The following is a 17,433-nucleotide window of genomic DNA, read 5'->3' as shown; positions in this document are numbered from 1 at the left end:
TACCGAGAGTAGGAACTGTGACTTCATCACCTAAATGATCCTGATTGTTCTATGCTTTTCTGACCCACCTCTTGTATCCTTGAGGAAGAACTATTTTTAAATAAATCCATTAAAGGAAAAGTTTAGGGTGGAATGTGTCAGTTCTATAATCAACTAAAACATAAATTGTTGGTGTGACCAGGCACATTTTCCCAGCCATCCTGTCTGGATAAGACTGGGTGTTCTGAGACGATGTTCTGTGATAGTTTAACCCAATCTGCATCCATGGAGAGTGGATTTGAGTCTGTTCTTGCTGTGTGTCCGTAAGTTTGTCACATAAAGAGCTGGCAGTTCACTACGAACTACTAGAAGAGAGTACTTAGAATACTAAGAAGAGAGAATTAGACTGAAGTAGAACTATTCTATGGTACATCCAAACTTTGGATTTTGAAGGACAGGTGTATATGGGATCTATCCTTGTGTTCTTAATAGTTGCTTTTTCATGGGCCTTGCTAGTTGGCTGCCTAATTAAGGTTACGATAAATTATTCATCAGTTGAACTCATTAAATCAAAATTGCTTGCCTTTTGAAAGGTCATGCTGTAGTTTAAGTAAGCTGTTTGACTTGCAGTGTGTGAAAAATTGAAGCAGGTGATCACAATGTTTGGGATTTTTTTATAATAGCTTTAAAATTTCTTATTCTACCTCTGCTGAAATGAAATTACTGCTAATACTGACTGAGCTAACACTCCTGCCAGGTGAGCTGGAATTCTTTTCAATACACTTTCTTGGTGCCCACTTGAAATATGCTTTTAGAATATTAATATCTATGGAACGTAATTCCTGGCTTGACACAGACAAAAGTATTAATGAAAGTATAGTTATGTCAAAATATACCTCTAAACGTTTGAATCAATGCAGTACTAAAATCTCTTATGTATTATTTTGAAATATGAAAAATCATTCTCGCAGGAAAGGAAAGGGCAGTGCTACCTGCACTGTGCAGACTATTCTCTACATTTCAGCATTTTTTCATTTACACTTCTCTTAATTGCCTTTGTCCTGTGGTTTAATATTTTAATCATCTCTTGAAAGCTAGCAGCAGTGGAAGACAGTAAGTTGGTGTTGTTTTGCCAGTATACTTTCCTTTGTGTTTTTTAAACTGCTGTTAATGTAAGAGTGGGTGGTTTAGTGTAAGTGGCACATGCATGAAACTGAGTGTATATGTTCAATTTTTTGCTTTTCATACCATCCTAAGAAGTTTTTCTGGTGCTTCTTATCATGTACGGTCAGTCAGTAAATAGCATCCTTCTGTAGTTAATGCGTTTTTTAAAACAATTGTTCTTTGGGTCCTGAAAAATGTTAATTATCTCCATTCAGTTGGCTGCACAACATTTCCCTGAAGTAAATTCACTTCTTGATTGATAGTTTATTGTACAAAGTTTTATTTCTCTTGATTCAGGGCACAGGAGTTTGGTGGTATTTGTCATCTGGATTGAGTTTGTAAAGTGGATTCAATTTGTTGTAGGACCATTAATATCATCTTGAGGGAAGCTCCTCCATAAGGAAAATGTTCTTTTATATGAAATTCAGAAAAATACTTGCTTTGTGTGCATCTCTGGGTGGCATCATTCCCCATGGTGAGGAGGATTGGAACTAAAATCCCTTCCAACCCAAACCATCCTGTGATGTTATGAAGTATAATCCATGAGATTACAGGCAGTAATGTTTAAAGGAGATCATAGGAATTTACTCCAAAAACTTGCTTAATATTTATTAAATGCATGAATAATATTAGGAGTAATTTGAAAGTTTCAGACATTAAAAGCATTCAATGTAGTTGTTGCTTAACAGCTTGAAAAGGCTGCACAATAAACTTGCACATGTGAATGCTCATCTCTCTCCACTGATCCACATTAAAAAAAAAAACAAAAACCTACTTGCCTATTTTTTCCTCTTCTGCATTACAGCATCCTAATTACCTAACATTTGTGTGATACTGGCTAGTATTTGCATCATTAGAAACAGTGCTGGAAAGGGACTGAGCTGTGCGTTCAGTAGAGGATCAGGCTGAACCTGAACTGCTGGAGTAGCAGTAGCAAAAGGCAAGGGGATCATTAGCTCCCTTCACATCTCTTGACCTTTTATAAGGCTACTGTCTCCTTCCAGTCTCCTGAACTGCCCCCACCCTTGACTCTGAATTTACCAGTCTCTTCCCTCTCCCCCATGTTACAGAACCTATTCTGCTGCTGCCACCAAATCCAGTTTCTAATGCAGAAAAAGCCTGTGCTGGCGTTTTTCCTGTGCCCAACAGGTAACAGCTGCACAAGAACATCTGCATTTCAGAACTGCAGCTGTTCCCAGTGTCTCTTGATCTTTATCACAGCACAGGGTCTGTGGCCCACAGCACTGTAAAATGATTTCTGGCATTCTTTAGAATAATAGGATAGGAGGGAGAGGGAAAGGACCTGATCTCTGATAGCAAAACGGAAAAATTAGACTAGCAGGTGAAGAAATGGTTTAAAAGTTTCTACAATATACTGTTTCCTTCAGAACTGATACTTCTGGGTTTTCACCACTGGCCCAAGTATGTTTAGTTTCAATGAGGATGACGACAAATCACAGCAAGAAAAATTCTGATTTAATGGTGGGAGTCTCAGGGAAAGTGGTCAGACATTGGAAGAGGGACCCAGGCAGACTTTGAAAACTCCATCCTTGGAGATGTTCAAAGCTCAGCTGAAAGTACCCAGCACAACATGGCTAAATTTGGTGTTGACTTAGAACTTTGCCCCCCTCCCTCTCCCTTTAAAGCAAGGCATGGGGTCAGATGGTGTCTACAGGTATAAGGGGCTTGAGAAGCCTGAGCTTATTTTGAGAAAAAAATAAAGGCTTTATATATATATATATATATATATATATATATATAGACACATCTTATATCTCATCATATGCCTGCACTCAGGTCAAAATCCCCATGTGTTCTGTGTAAGTGCGAGCTCTCTGGCAGGTTTTAAATAGACAGCTGTAGTGGGTGGTTTTGGGGAAGAGGCTTTATATTCCAAATAACAAATAGAACAGAGTTCTGCCTTAAATGCAGCACTAATATGACTTCATAGAGCAAATTAAAACATCAATATGATGTAGAAGACCCAATGTATGCACACCTACACATATGCACAATTTTTAAGGTGACAGATCATTTTCCTTCCTCCTCTATTACTTTAAGCTGCACTACAACTGCAAGCTTTATAGAATAGAATTATTCTGGAGGTATTAAAAACAAAACCAGGGTGTCCATAAGATACATGGGCAAGTAAAATGCCAGAGGTAGTTAAGATTAAAAATAAAGCAAACTGAAAGAAACACCTTTGTTCTTTAGGCTTAGGAGAAAGTATATAAAAGAAAAAAATACTGTAAAACAAAAAAAAAAGGAGTTGAGCAGAAAAAATAGAAGCTGATGAGCTGGTATGTATATCAACACTATCATTTAGGTCTGCATCTAAATAAATGACTACCGTATTCCTCATCTCACACTCTCAGCTGCACCTCTTTGCTCTCATCAATGCCTTTCAAAAAGATTTTACAGAAATTATTGTTGTCCATTTAATCCAGCTGATCATCCAATAATTTAACAAGGGAAGACTTTAAACTAGAAATCAGTGGTGTGATTGCAATGCTGCTTTGTGCACTACAGGGATTGCTTCTATCAGTCCTGTTTCCTTACAACAAAAGATTTAGCAAACAAATACCACTATTCCTTTCCAAACAGAATAACTAATAGATTGTTTTCTTGCTTGGAGTTTCTAAATCTCCTTCTGTATGGACTTTTTCTGTCTGAGAAGCTTCATCTGCTTTCCTTTCAGGATCACACATCACCACTGCTTTCACAGCCTTGCTTTGCATATACAAAGCTCATGCTCCTAGCACATCCCGTCTGTTTTCAATAGGATCAGATGGTGTGAACGTTCTGTTTTGTATGGCAACTTGTGTTGTTTCTAGCTGATGTAGTTTATAAGGAAGATGTAGAAGTGCTCCTTCTATTCAGATTGAAGAGTGCTCAGTCCACCAGCTGGATGTAACCAACGGTGGGAGCTTGTGCACCATGCAGGATGCTGCATTGATGACAATAAGGCAGTTCTTCCAATATAACTTTTCTCTTTCTCACTTCCTTTTCTTAAAACTCAAATTTAAAAAAATCCTGAAACTGGTTTTGTTTAAAAGTGTACCAGAGGCCCAAATGTGCCTGTAATCTCCAAATAAAAACACTTTTCCTTTAATGTGCCAGCTCTGATACAACATTCTGGTATTGTTACATTGTGTAAAATACCCTCTGTAACTGCATAGTTTCATTATGACTAGCCGGTTTCTCTTAAGTTTCACTTGCCTCTAAGTATATGTAAAACAGTACCGCTTAGTGCTGTCAGCATGGTGCACTTTATACCGAGTAGCTGAAGTGATAAAGCCATCAGCAGGTTGCAGCATGACTTCTTTTTTAGTAGTGAAGGAAGACTGCTTGTACTCCCAAAGAAGTCAAGCTTCCCTGCTTTTGAACCACTTTGTCCCTTTAGTTAAAATTTCTTTACAGGATGCATTTTACCTGCATCTAGGTTAGCAGGATGCTTCCTCTGCATCAGCCAGCAGAGGTTGCCATTGATTTTCCTGTTACCTGCTTAGCAAAGCCTGGATTTCTTGTAGCAGACTTGAAACATATGGCTGCTGAGTGCTTGTTCTCAGAGCTGAGAACTGTGGGCACACACAGCAGGCACCAGCTGGGGCTGACCTGAGACCAAGGTGATTCAGTGGTTACTGTGACATTTGGAAGCTTAGTCCTTACCAGTCCTTAAATCTCTGTGGAGCAGGATGTACTGAGCACATAGTTCCTGTGGTCTGCTTTGTCAGGCTGTACCTTTGCTTGTCTCATGCCCCTGTGTACCTTTGGGGCTCCCTCATGTCCTTTTTAAGGTGTTTAGGCCCTTTACATCCCTGGTGCCAATTGTGATCTGTTTCAAGGAGAAGTGGGAGAAGTACTGGTGACTGCCATGTTTATTGTCCTCTTCATCCCCCACACCAGGAGTGGGAAAATGAGGTATAAAAATTGCTGCCTAATGTTCTGCCCTGGTATGGATATCTGGGGCTTAAAGCTGTGCTCAGGGTCTAAATTTAGCTATCAAGTCTGTTGTTGCAGCCATTTACCATTCTGAGATATTGGAGATAGTTTAATTTTTTCTTAAATCCTGCGATAAAAGACTCTGAAATGATCACATGCCCTTACTCTAAACTACTCTTACACTGCTGCAGTTTGTGCTGCTTTGTGTTGCTACAGACTTGTCATTCAGACTTGGACATTTGCTCCAGGCAATACTCGAAGTACAAGATGTTAACTCAGGAGCAGCTTATTAAAATTTTGCCTTGGTTTGACATGGATCTAGGACTTAAATCACTGTAGTTTCTAATGACTTGGTTGGTTAAAGCCTCCAAGACACATCTTCTGCTGATTGATAGCCCAAAATGCTGTTCTGTGGTTGGTGTTTTGGTATCTGAATTTGCTGTTTCAGTGTCTAAGGATACATGGAGTTGTCTGTGTAAGATAGCTTAGATGGTTGTATTTCTGAGACTGGTTTTATTTTTACAAAGCACAAAGTATACAGAAGTTCTGAGTACTTCATCTGGAATAGCTGCATCTGTTTGCAGGAGTAGAGAGCTGAGTTAATTAGTTCAGTTTAGAAAATGTCTTACAAGTATTTGAATTTAAACTGATGTTGAAGCTATTAGGGTACTGGTAATACTGCTATAGTATAAAAATGGGTACAACTGAGTTTGGAAAGTAATTTGGGGACATAATTAAAAAGAGGGCTGTCTTTTAAGGAAGACTAGAAAATTTGTGTGGAACTGTGGCAGATACTTTACCAAGCTAAACCTCAGCAGGTGATACTTAAAAAGTATGTGCACAATTGATAACGTGGGATTGTTTTAGTAAATAGTTTCAGTGAGGTGGTGACAGTAGTTTAATAGGTTATGTCTGGATTGTGTGCGCACATCTTTCTAGGACGGGTGTGTTGGCTTTCTCCTGAAGCTCCCGGAGCGCAGCGGTTCGGGGGCCGCGGGTACCCGGTCGGCGGGTCCGGTGGCCTCGCCCGCTGCTGCCCCCCGGGTGCCGCTGCCGGTGCCAGCGGCGGCGCCATTGGATGGGCCGAGAGCCAGAGAGCGGCCGGCATCGCTCCAGCGCCCGGCGGGATGCGGCGGGGAGGAGGAGCGGGCTCAGGTGCAGGCAATCATCGCACGGGGGGAGCAGGGAGGCAGCGGCAGCCGCTCCAGCCGCAGCGTGCTAACAGGACTCCCTGTCAAGTATTGGACATAGCGTGAGGATGCCTGTAGGTGAGAAAGCTTATCTATTGCTTTAGCAGGGAATTGGAGAAAGGAGTGATTTTATACGTGCTCCGTTGCTTATAGACAAAGGGAGCGAATAGGCGGAAACATTCGGGAATGTTATAAAATCTAGAAGGACTTTCTGTACAGTGTGGTGATGCACGACAGGAAATTAACTCCAAAAAGAATGCATTCTCTCAAAGTGCTGCGACAGATTTGAACATTTGGCTTTTCTAGAATCTGAAATTCCTCCTGAAGACACTGCAAGGACTATCAGAAACATCAGAGAGATCCTGGTACTTTTAAAGAGACTTAAAGCAAATGCCAGCTGAATGACCTTGGAGATAATTTTATGTGGATTCATTAATTTTCACTCCTAGTCTTCTAGTCCCAGGAACTCTAGGATTAATGATGGTTTTAACGTTTTAGGGGCCTTTCTAAAAACAGGATTGTATACATTTAATTACCTGCCTAATGATTCCTGAACTAATCAAGCATTTACTTAAAACTGAGCACAGAAGATGCTTTCTTTTAACGTTTTCCCTCTCCATAGCTGTGAATAAAATGAACAACTTAATGTCCTGTAATTAGAATAATGATTTTTTAAAGCAACCATTTATTATGCAAATCATCTAATAAATATAGAAATCTTAAACCTCTGAGAAGATGAAGCTGAGCAAAGAATAATGGAGTAGTAAACAATGGCAGCTTTTCTAGTCAAATCAACATTTGATTAGCTTTCCAGCAGAATGCAGATGGAAGCTTCTGAGCTTGTTTTGTGGGGGGTTTGTGAAATGGTTCAGTTGTTGCTCACAGAGGTGACCAATATCATGGATATACCTGTGAACTCCTGGGTACTGATCTGCTGTAGTAGAAATATCAGTTTCTGAAGGTGATTCTGTTAAATTGCCATTGCTAAATTAAATTCAAGAGAATTTATTTTGTCTGTAGGGACCTGAATTATGATTCTGAGATTCATAATTGTAATGGACTTCAATTGTTTAAAGGAACTGTAAATACTGATATGAGTCTCCAAAATCTATTCTAAAGCTATTTTCATTTTTAAATTAATAGACACGATCTTCCTCATTGTATGTGAGATGTACGCTTTCTTTCTTGGGAGCCAGAGGACAAATCTGCCTCATCCCCCACCTATCTCCCCCTAAATAAAATTCATTATTCATATCCAAATAGTGGTGAGTGTATTGGAATTAACCTTGACAAAAATGTTTTCCTTACCTTTCCAATGAATAGCATTGATAAGATGGAGTACCATCTTCTGAATCGAACAAGAAAAGACAGCATTAGAGGATGAACTTTCTCCTTTAATCTCCAATCAGTCTGTGATTTAAACTAAGACATAAAGATTATCTCCAGTAACTACTGGTCCAGGTAACCTGAGTACTGAGGTTCTTCCTTCCCTTCCTCTCACTCTCCCCAGTATATTCCAAAGTAAGTGACTTTCTCAGGAAAATAAGTCAGAGATTTTCCTCCCCTCCTTCCCTGGGGAATGAATGTCTCTTTTGTCAGTTTTTATTTCTATTTGTTTTAGAAGTGCCTTGTATTTGCTGAAGATGGGTCAAGAGCACTGGAGGAGCTGATCAGTGGCCTTTCTCTTTGGCTTTTGTTTTTCTTTTCTTTCTTTCTCTCTTTCTTCCTTTTGTTCTTTCCTTAAAGCCAAGGTGTGCCAGAGGTGATGCACTGATGCTGAGGAGGCATCAACAGCTATGGGACTCTAATCCTCTCACATGTAAGCACTGACAGTGTCTGCAAGAGAGACCGTGAGACGCTGAAGCAGAGTTTAGCTGCTGTTCAGCAGGTTGCCTGCTCACTAAGGCTCAGATTGCACTGTTCCCTAAGCACAAAACATGAACCTGTCCCGATGGATTGATTGGAGGACTCTGAATATGAGCAGTAGTGTTATGAACATATCTGAGCATCTCTCCTGCCCTCTTGGATTTGGTCACTACAATGCAGTTGACATCTGTATCCTTGAGACAGTCATTATTGTCTTGCTAACATTTTTAATTATTGCGGGTAACTTAACTGTGATATTTGTTTTCCACTGTGCTCCACTCCTGCATCATTATACCACCAGCTACTTTATTCAGATCATGGCCTATGCTGATCTTTTTGTTGGAGTCAGCTGCTTGGTTCCTACTTTGTCACTGCTCCACTACTCAACAGGTGTTCACGAGTCCTTGACTTGTCAAGTTTTTGGATACATCATCTCTGTGCTCAAAAGCGTTTCTATGGCATGTCTTGCTTGCATCAGTGTGGATCGCTATCTCGCTATAACAAAACCTCTCTCCTATAACCAACTGGTCACACCTTGTCGCTTGAGAATCTGTATCAGTCTGATCTGGATATACTCTTGCCTGATCTTCTTGCCTTCTTTTTTTGATTGGGGAAAACCTGGTTACCATGGAGATATTTTTGAATGGTGTGCTACCTCCTGGCTAACTAATGCCTACTTTACTGGCTTTATCGTGTGCTTGCTGTACGCTCCTGCTGCCTTTGTCATATGTTTCACCTATTTCCACATCTTTAAAATTTGCCGGCATCACACCAAAGAGATCAGTGATCGGAGAGCTCGATTTCCTAACCATGAGGGGGATGCTGCTGGGGAGACTGGGCACAGCCCCGACCGCCGCTATGCCATGGTTTTGTTCCGGATAACCAGCGTGTTCTACGTGCTGTGGCTTCCTTATATCATATACTTTCTGCTGGAAAGCTCTAGGGTGCTGGAAAACCCAGCACTCTCCTTCCTAACTACATGGCTTGCTATAAGCAATAGTTTCTGCAACTGTGTGATATATAGCCTCTCCAACAGTGTTTTCAGGCTGGGACTACGGAGACTATCAGAGACAGTATGTTCATCTTGCATGTGTTCAAAAGACAGGGATGTACGAGACCCTAAACCAAGGAAACGGGCTAATTCCTGCTCCATTTAAAGAAAACTGGTGCATGTAGTCAGATGCTGAGTTTTAATAGTATTTGTGGTGTCTGAAAACTTGCCAGAAAGAAACGTTGACTTGGACAGCTTGCTGTGATATCAGAGTGAATTTAAAAGGGGCCCTGGAAAAGGCAAAGGCAACTGTAGGAAGGGTCACTGAACTCTTGTGAGATTGTTGGGAGAGCAAGAGACGACGAAGAAAGTCAGAAATAAAAATCTTCCAAAGGACATGAAGTAGCTAGCACATCAGAGAAAGTTCCTTGTAAAAATAAATTAATTAGTTACTATCTTGCATTTTCCCCCTCACAGACAAGTTGTAGCCTTCAGAATTTTAATATTTTCAAGAGGAAGCAATCAACACCACAATATGCAGTTATCTGTGAATTATATAGTTGAGGACTGTAGTAGATATTGCAGGTAATAGTCAGCTCTATCTTTGCTCACTTATAATGTGAAAATTTTCAGTTGCACAAAAGATCTGCAGTGCGTAAGCCATACCATGGGCATGACACTTTGGGATATTCTGGAACCTTTTGGTACAACTTACACAGAAGCTCTCTCTCTCATTTCCCTTTTTTTCCCATGCTTGCATCCCTCCATTCCATTGTGTGGAGGAGAGTGAGTTTGAGGGCACCTGTGAGGTAACCTGGATTCCAGACCATTCTTTCTACAGGAAGCAGTAGCCCTCCCTGCCTGGCTGCAGCTGCGTGTGTACAAGGATTTCTACAGTCGTTCAATCTCTTGACCCAGTTCAATCAGCACATGGTGTTGATGTTGTGCCCTTTAGGGGGTACTGAAGCTTTTCATTACTGGTTCCACAGATGCTCCTAATGCATATATATGCAGTGTGCAGCAATATTTTTAAAAAAAATGAAACTAACTGACACTTTTCTTTGTTAAATCTAAAGAACTTACTGTTGAAGATGTCAGTCTGTTGTATGAGCCTCACTTGCACTGTATTTTTTTTAAGAGAGAACATAACTTGTGGTCTGTGCCTAATGTTTTCATAGCACATGGAGTAGGTCATTGCTACAGGATCATAAAATTTATACTTGCTTTAAGAGAAATACTTCTGTGCAGCTCTTTGCCAGACAGGTGTTCTCAGAGAAGCTGAACAAGACAGTTTAGTGTTAAATACAGGCTGAGCTTCGATATGTCCTTTTGTATTGAACTGACTCTCAGGTCCACTGATGAAATCTTTTTTGATTTTGTGAGGGCACACATTAGGTTTGTGTAATAAATTGCTGGGGGTTCAGATGCATGCCAATCAATACAGTATTTAAATTATAACTGAACCAAATGTAATTTTCTTAGATGGTTATTGGCTTTTAAAAAGGCCCAATTGTTGATTATTGGTGCCTTTTAACACTGCACTATTATTCCTTCTTTCACCAAAATGTGTATGTAAAGATTGTGCCTATTACTTTTTGTAATGAAAGCTGACCACATGTGCACACTTGTGGTTTGACAGTACAGTTCCCTTAATACTGTACTCTTTGTTCTGTTGAGGTGGTTCTGAACCCCTGTAATTTTTTTTAAACCTGTAAGAAAGTTTAAACAATGGAATAAAGTAGTATTGTGTCAATCAAACTCAGTCTTGGCATTAGTTCCCTGATTTTACACTCTGTTCTCTGGAAGGCCTTTTGGGTTAGGACTTGAGTGAACAATTTCAAGTCCAAATTTCAAAGCTGTTTATTTGATGTCTTAAATATCTGTATTCTGGTTTCTGGCATTGCACATCTTCAAAGTAGATCCAAACATGACTTGAAACATTCCTTGAGCGGAGCGGAGCTGAGCTCTTGCTGACACCCAGCTCTCACAGATATTGGGGAAAAACGAGTTGTATCCTTCGCATGGATCTTGTAATGCTCCATGTCTACAGGAATGTATTTGCTGCCTTCTTTTGACAAATTCATGTTTATTTTGGGAGGCTCCTTCGGCTCACTGCTGCTCTGTATGGTGGTGTAACCCCAACTTTTCCTACAAACATGACTTGGATTCACTTAGTTTTGTCATTATTTTTTCATTTTTTCCTGCTTAGTAGGCCCTCAGCAAGCAAGACTTAGACAAGAAGCAGTGAAATATCTATTTTCTCACGATTCACAAGGCTGGCTTCTTACCAGCAAAGTCATTTTATATCTGTGCTCTGGAGCTGGCTGCTTAGGGCTTCTGATTTTCATGGCCATTTCTGATGTCAATGAAACTTGGTGACAAGTTTCTATGGAACCTTCTGGAATTCAAGAAAAATTCCAGCAGTGCTTATAGTTGAATTGATGTTTACTGAACCTGGGCTGTAGGCAGCAGATGTGTTGTGACTCCGGTACTGTAACTTCAGATATGAGAAAACACCTGAGCAAGCTCATTTGTCTCAGTTGTGCCTTGGTTGAACCCTGTTTGTGTGACCTCAGGAAGTGCAGTTGATGTACAGCAACTTCAAGCTTTATTGCCTGAAAATCGTGGGTCAGAGCTAGGGCTTGGCCTCAGGGGCTGCACCACCAAGTTTGCTCCTCCTGAAGGACACACAGTTAGCAGTATGTTCCGCTTTGCCATCATGTTTAGTGTGTGGATTTGTTGGGTGGAACTAGCAATTTCCTTTTTCCTCAGACTATTCTTGGAAGGAGAGAATATAAGAGAAATCCAGTATGCTGGAACCAGCTTGTAGGTTCCAAAGGCTCTTTACTCCCTTTTAAAAGTTTTTCTGTTTGTTGAACACTGGCTTTATGTTGTTGGTGCAGGAAGACTAATTTGCTTACCTGGAATCTGAATTTCAGATGCTATAATGTCACATTTCACCTTACTCTCTGTAGATCTCCCGGAATCTGTCAAAATAAACACCCTAAACAGATTTAAGTATTGCTTTTCTTCTTTCTGTTTCCAGATGGCAGTATTTGACCTGGTCAGTCACATGAATCTTTAACTTTAGTATGTGTGTTTCATTTTATGGAAGTATTTTCTAAACTCCTGATTAGAAATTTTTATTTGAGGGATGTTTTGTTACTGTTTACTAATGCTGCCTTAAGATTCCAGCTGGTGCTAAATTCTCTTCCAGAATTAGAAGGCTGGGAATTTTAATGGATTTTAAAAGTCGCAGAAATTCTAGTCACCCAATCTGTCACTTTTGATTTTCATTCTATCATATAAAGTTGCTTGTTTTTGTATGAAAACCTGATTAAACAATGATACTTTTAAAGATGGCTCCTACTTTCATGTAACTGAAGATGTTTAGGATTTAGAAATACGTAGTAAATAGGAGACCAGACACTGACTAAAGTTGCTGTGAAAAAATGATTGTTGAAAATATAGGTAATAAAAAGGAAACAGATGCAAAATACTAAATGAAAAAATAAAGCCATATGATAGATAAGCAAAACAAATATATATACACACATAAAAACTCCTTTATGCAGGTAGATGGTGTTGTACTGTTACATTTCTGTAGGATACTCATGCTCACAGCATACCAGGGGCAGTGCCAAGGTCAATTGCCTTGCCATTTTTGGAACCTCATGTCTGCAGCCTAAGGAAAAGTCAAAAAACCTGTGTAATGGCAGCAAAAGAACTATGAGAAAAGTATTTTTTTTCTTCACAAATTATTCTATGTGCTTCCTTATTTTCTGGCTAAGAAAATTTCTTCTTAAAATACTATTCTTTAACAGGAAAGGCAACTGTGCTGATGAAAAACACATTGCTATCATTTACTGTCTAATAGTAAGATATTCTTTCCCTGTTTCTGCTTAAGAATCCATTTTATAATTATACTTGGTAAAGCATGAGGTACTGTGCAAGTTTTATTTTTGTGGAGTCTTTGTGCTTCCTCTGTTGAAAAGTTGGCAAAGGTCGCTTTATTGAGCTGCCTTTCACAGGTAGCTTGGTAAGACCTTTTAAAAATAGTGGCTTTATTTGTTTTATGATTAATTTTCATTCATTACTGTTTGACAATGAAATATCCTTGAGTACACTTAGTTTTTACATTCAGCAAAACCAGTAAAATGTCCTTCTATGGGTAAATTAACTTAGCAGTTGGTATTAGAAATCGGTATTTAATGATGAGTTATTTCAGTAGTGGCTTCATTTCAGTGTGGAGTTATTTTATCTTTACATATTACAGTTGTAGCTAAGCACATAAATATATAGGTTATTTTTTAAAGTTGATGTTGGAATGCTGGGGATTTGTATCTCTGAGCCCAAGCCCTGTTGTTCCCAGGGTGAGAGTATCCCTTTAAAAACCTTTCTAGCTCAGGTGCAGCATGCTGGCAGCACCACAGTCCTGGAGCTTGTTCCAGGGGAGCAGTGCTAGGGGTTCAGCAGGCCGGTGTTGCTGCAGTGGTGAAATGTCACTGAAGATGGCAGTGGCCTCCCCAGTCATCCACCAGGACCAGCTGATTTGAAGATCTTTCAGTATTAATGTCCCTGTCACCAAAAGGAGAAGTTTAAGCCCTTTACTTCATCCCTGCCCCCTGTTCTTCTGACTCTTCTTCTTATGAATAGAATGGTGCATTTTTTTACTGAAAAGCTGAATTTGATTAATTTTGTTAGGTTTTGTTCACTGAAAATTTTCATGTATGTCATTTGAGTGGCCAAACCAAACACTGCATTGTTAACTAGGTGCCAGTTAATTTGCAGACCTTTTCAGAAATGGCAGCACCACTAAGGTAGTGTTTTCCTGTAATTTGCAGCATTATCTGGAACAGTGCTTAAAGATAGCACTTCCCAAAGATTGCATGTATTTTGCCAAACCAAGTATGGAGTTCAAGTAAACCCGATTCCCTCCCCCCCATTTTACATAGACATACATAATTTTTTTCTAGTTACACACTACACATGGATCTCAGCATTTTTAACCAAAGCCTATGCCATTATTGTTGATGGGATGAAAGTGATGTAGAAGGGTATTTTAGAGCTTCCTACACGTGGATTTTTCTAGACATTCTGTAAAGAAATTGTTCCTTTCCCCATCTCATATTAGGACAATCCCCTGAACTCCATGAGCTGTAAGTGCTAAAGGAGTGGGATATGAATGGAGAAGAAACTGTTAATGGCTCTATGCCCCAACACAGCCATGAGAAAATATTGAAAACCCCTTTTACATTCATCATTTCTTTAGACTCCTCCTTTGGGCAAGTACCATGAAAGGTAGGATGAATATAAAGAAACCTTAGTGCTTTTAGCTGCTCTGATGGGTGGCTAGGAAAAGTAATTTCAGGCAGTAAAATCTTTGGAACTTTATCCCAATCGTACACTGTTAGCAGCCAGACGGTAACCCTCTGGAGCAGACTGTGACAGCAGGCCTGCAGGGTTTCACTTTAACTACTGTGTGACTCCATCTAGACAAAAAGAAGATGACTGGGAGCAAAATTAAACTTTTCTGAGTGCAGTGATTATCAGGGAAAAGAGTTTCTTTTTTCCTCTGCAATGGTCATACCTGCCTCAAAGCTCACAATCTAAAATTTACAGCTGGCAGTGTTAGAAAAAGAACTAAACACCAAGGTTTTGAGAAGGGAAAGCTCAAGAGATGTCAGTGTCATTGTCTGAGGGCACTTCTGCAACTTGACAGCATTGTTCTTTGTTTCCTTTAAATGAAATGTCTTTTTTTTCCCTCCTTCTCTATATTATTTCAATAGGCACAAATTCTTCCCGTCATGGAAAAAGTCCATTTTGTGAGATATTTAAATCAGGGGCAGGGTAGTGGTTTGGGCAAGTATAAAAGAGGGTCCCAAGTTACTTGTGAAAGCATATATTACTTCAAATTTCATATACTTTAGGCAGAAACATCTTCAAACACCTGTCCCAGGTGAGGTTTCCAATCCTTGTATCATCTCTCCAATGTTGTTTATGCTTGTGCAGATAGTATGGAAAAGTCCTTCTTGTGGATGTTTTTCATGATAGAATAGATTTATTCTGCCTTAGGAAAGGCACTGGCAGAACCTCCTTATATCTTGGTTGTTTGGGGTCTTTGGGAGCTCTTCACAAACCTGTTTTAGGGTACTGTTGTGTAGGGCTGAAGCAGGTGCTTGTCCTCTGCTGAAACTCTTACTCATGAAGTTAATCCTCTACAGATGGGGTGAGAAACAGCTGAAGGCAATAATGCCTTAAACTGCCTCATCAAGACTTTTTCAGAGCTATGGTTATCAGGGTTTTTAATGGTAAGGAAATTCATTAAAATTAAAAAAGATAAATCTATAAGCTGTGAGTAATTAATTGTTATTAGGTCAAGAACAGGGTAGTCCGGTTTTCATCTGTGCCCTCAACATGCCAAAAGGATCTTTGTATGAGAAGTTTCTTATAATCAGGTAGATTTTCAAGCACTGCAATTTTTATAGGGAGTTTTAATGCAACTGTATGCACATAAGGATTGTAAATAGTTATATAATGGCAAAGTTTCAGTAGGAGCTATTGTTGCAGTTCAGAATTCAGAAATTCTGAAAATTGGGGACCACTTTGTGGCTCAAGTTCAGTAAGTTCTAAGTACGTCCTGAATTACCAAAGACAAGACAGCAAACACAGATGTTTATCCAAAACTACTTTCTCTGTAATACTGGATATTTTACATTGTCCAGGCAATTATTTCATGTTGGCTTATGAAGATGCTTTACAGAAAAGAAAGAAATCTAACACATATAAGCAGAACTACATGTTGTCATAATGAAATTATGTTCAAGATTTTTGATTTTTCAACTCAGGACTCTCATATTTTCTGTGATCTCTTATTTTAGAAGCTCCTGACCAATTCATTATTTTCATTTTCTGACTGTGCTTACTTGACTTTTGGGTTTTAGGTTTTTAAAGTTCAGTTTTAACTTTGAGTTTTTAATCCGATTATGCTGTTTTGTAGTTTTGTTCTTTACTTGACTCATGTAAAAACTTATCTTGAGTATTGGAAAGGTCATGTCCTTGAAGGGACCTGCATCCAATCTGAAATGTACTCAGGCTACATGTCATTGTATCTGAAAGAACTATTGCTGTACCTTGTTTACCGGATTTCAGGTATCTTGGCAAGAGCATCAGTGACAGATAACAAGTTCTCTGACATCCTCTGTTGGGCTGATTTTCTTTCTAAATGTTGCTAAGTAAAGAAACTCTGTTTTGATTGTGAATCAGTATTTTGGATGGGGTTTATGGAGATAATTTATCTGTCTCTTGTATTTCCTCTGGCTCTGATGGTGGAACAGGAAGATTATTTGCTTAAATGCTGATGGAAGTTCCTTACCCACTTCCTCCCCTGTTTCTGGGAAAAGTGTGTCTGTGATGCTTGGTCATTGATACAATTGGACTTCAGCGATCATGTTATTTTATGAAATTTGTTGCATTAGTAATGCCTGTAATTTGAAAATAAAAAAATCATAACCAAGTGCTCTTGTAATAATGGTATTGATTTTGTTTTTAAAAGAAATTATAGCAAGATGAAAATTCTTTACATTGCTATAAAGACATTTGAAATATGTTGTATGTGGGGAATACCTGCTGATAATTTGGTTTGGGAAAGATTTGGATTTCCAAGGGAAGATGAAATTCAAGAGATTAAATGTAAATATTAATTCTGAAGAAAAGCAGATCTTGCTTTTCATACAAGAATAAAATGAATTGAATCTGCTTTCTGACATGGAATTTTAGTTTTCTGTACTTCATCTTATAAAGATGGTAGTTTAAGGAGCCATGGGTTACCAAAAAGTGTTGAGATATTAGTAATTAAAATAATGAGATCACTAGACTACATCTCTACCATCACCATTCTGTGCCTAGACCTTGAATCCCAGCTGTAACTAGTCCATGGTAGCACAGCTGGAAGGAATTCTGAGGAATGGCAAAGAAGCTCCTTTTCTCTAGGATTTTCCATCTTAGAGAAGAGGCTTAAGGTACAGGTGAATTTGAGAAATCTGTGAGGTTGGGGTTGTCTTGGGGGCCTACCCTATAATTACTCAATGTCTCTGTTCCAGAACAAAAAAAAAAACAAACAAAAAAAACCCCAAAACAAACCAACAAAAACCAAACAAACAGACAAAAAATACCCCAAACCAAAACAGAAAAAAGACAGCACTGTGAAAACAAACTGTATGTATAGTGGATCATGGGTGCATTGACCAAACAGTTTCTGGGTGGTATAAACTGAAATGGGTTAAAAATTCCAGAGAGTTT

General features: G+C 39.2%; 2 protein-coding genes across 2 annotated transcripts in view; both read left to right on the top strand.

The window, feature by feature from the left end:
• RABGAP1L (RAB GTPase activating protein 1 like) overlaps positions 1-17,433 on the top strand; it is a 247,065-nt gene that overhangs the window by 65,850 nt on the left and 163,782 nt on the right.
• Positions 8,027-11,056, top strand: GPR52 (G protein-coupled receptor 52). Its single transcript, XM_079314193.1, has one exon. It carries the CDS (start codon positions 8,213-8,215, stop codon positions 9,296-9,298), a length of 1,086 nt encoding a protein of 361 aa, XP_079170319.1. The 5' UTR covers positions 8,027-8,212; the 3' UTR covers positions 9,299-11,056.

Source organism: Erithacus rubecula (assembly GCF_903797595.1).
Source record: "Erithacus rubecula genome assembly, chromosome: 10".
NCBI lineage: Eukaryota > Metazoa > Chordata > Aves > Passeriformes > Muscicapidae > Erithacus > Erithacus rubecula.
This window is presented reverse-complemented; position numbering and strand designations above follow the sequence as displayed.

What these genes read in the sequence shown, in the direction of transcription:
- GPR52 (XM_079314193.1), top strand. Translation starts at nt 8,213, where the DNA reads ATGAACCTGTCCCGATGGATTGATTGGAGGACTCTGAATATGAGCAGT.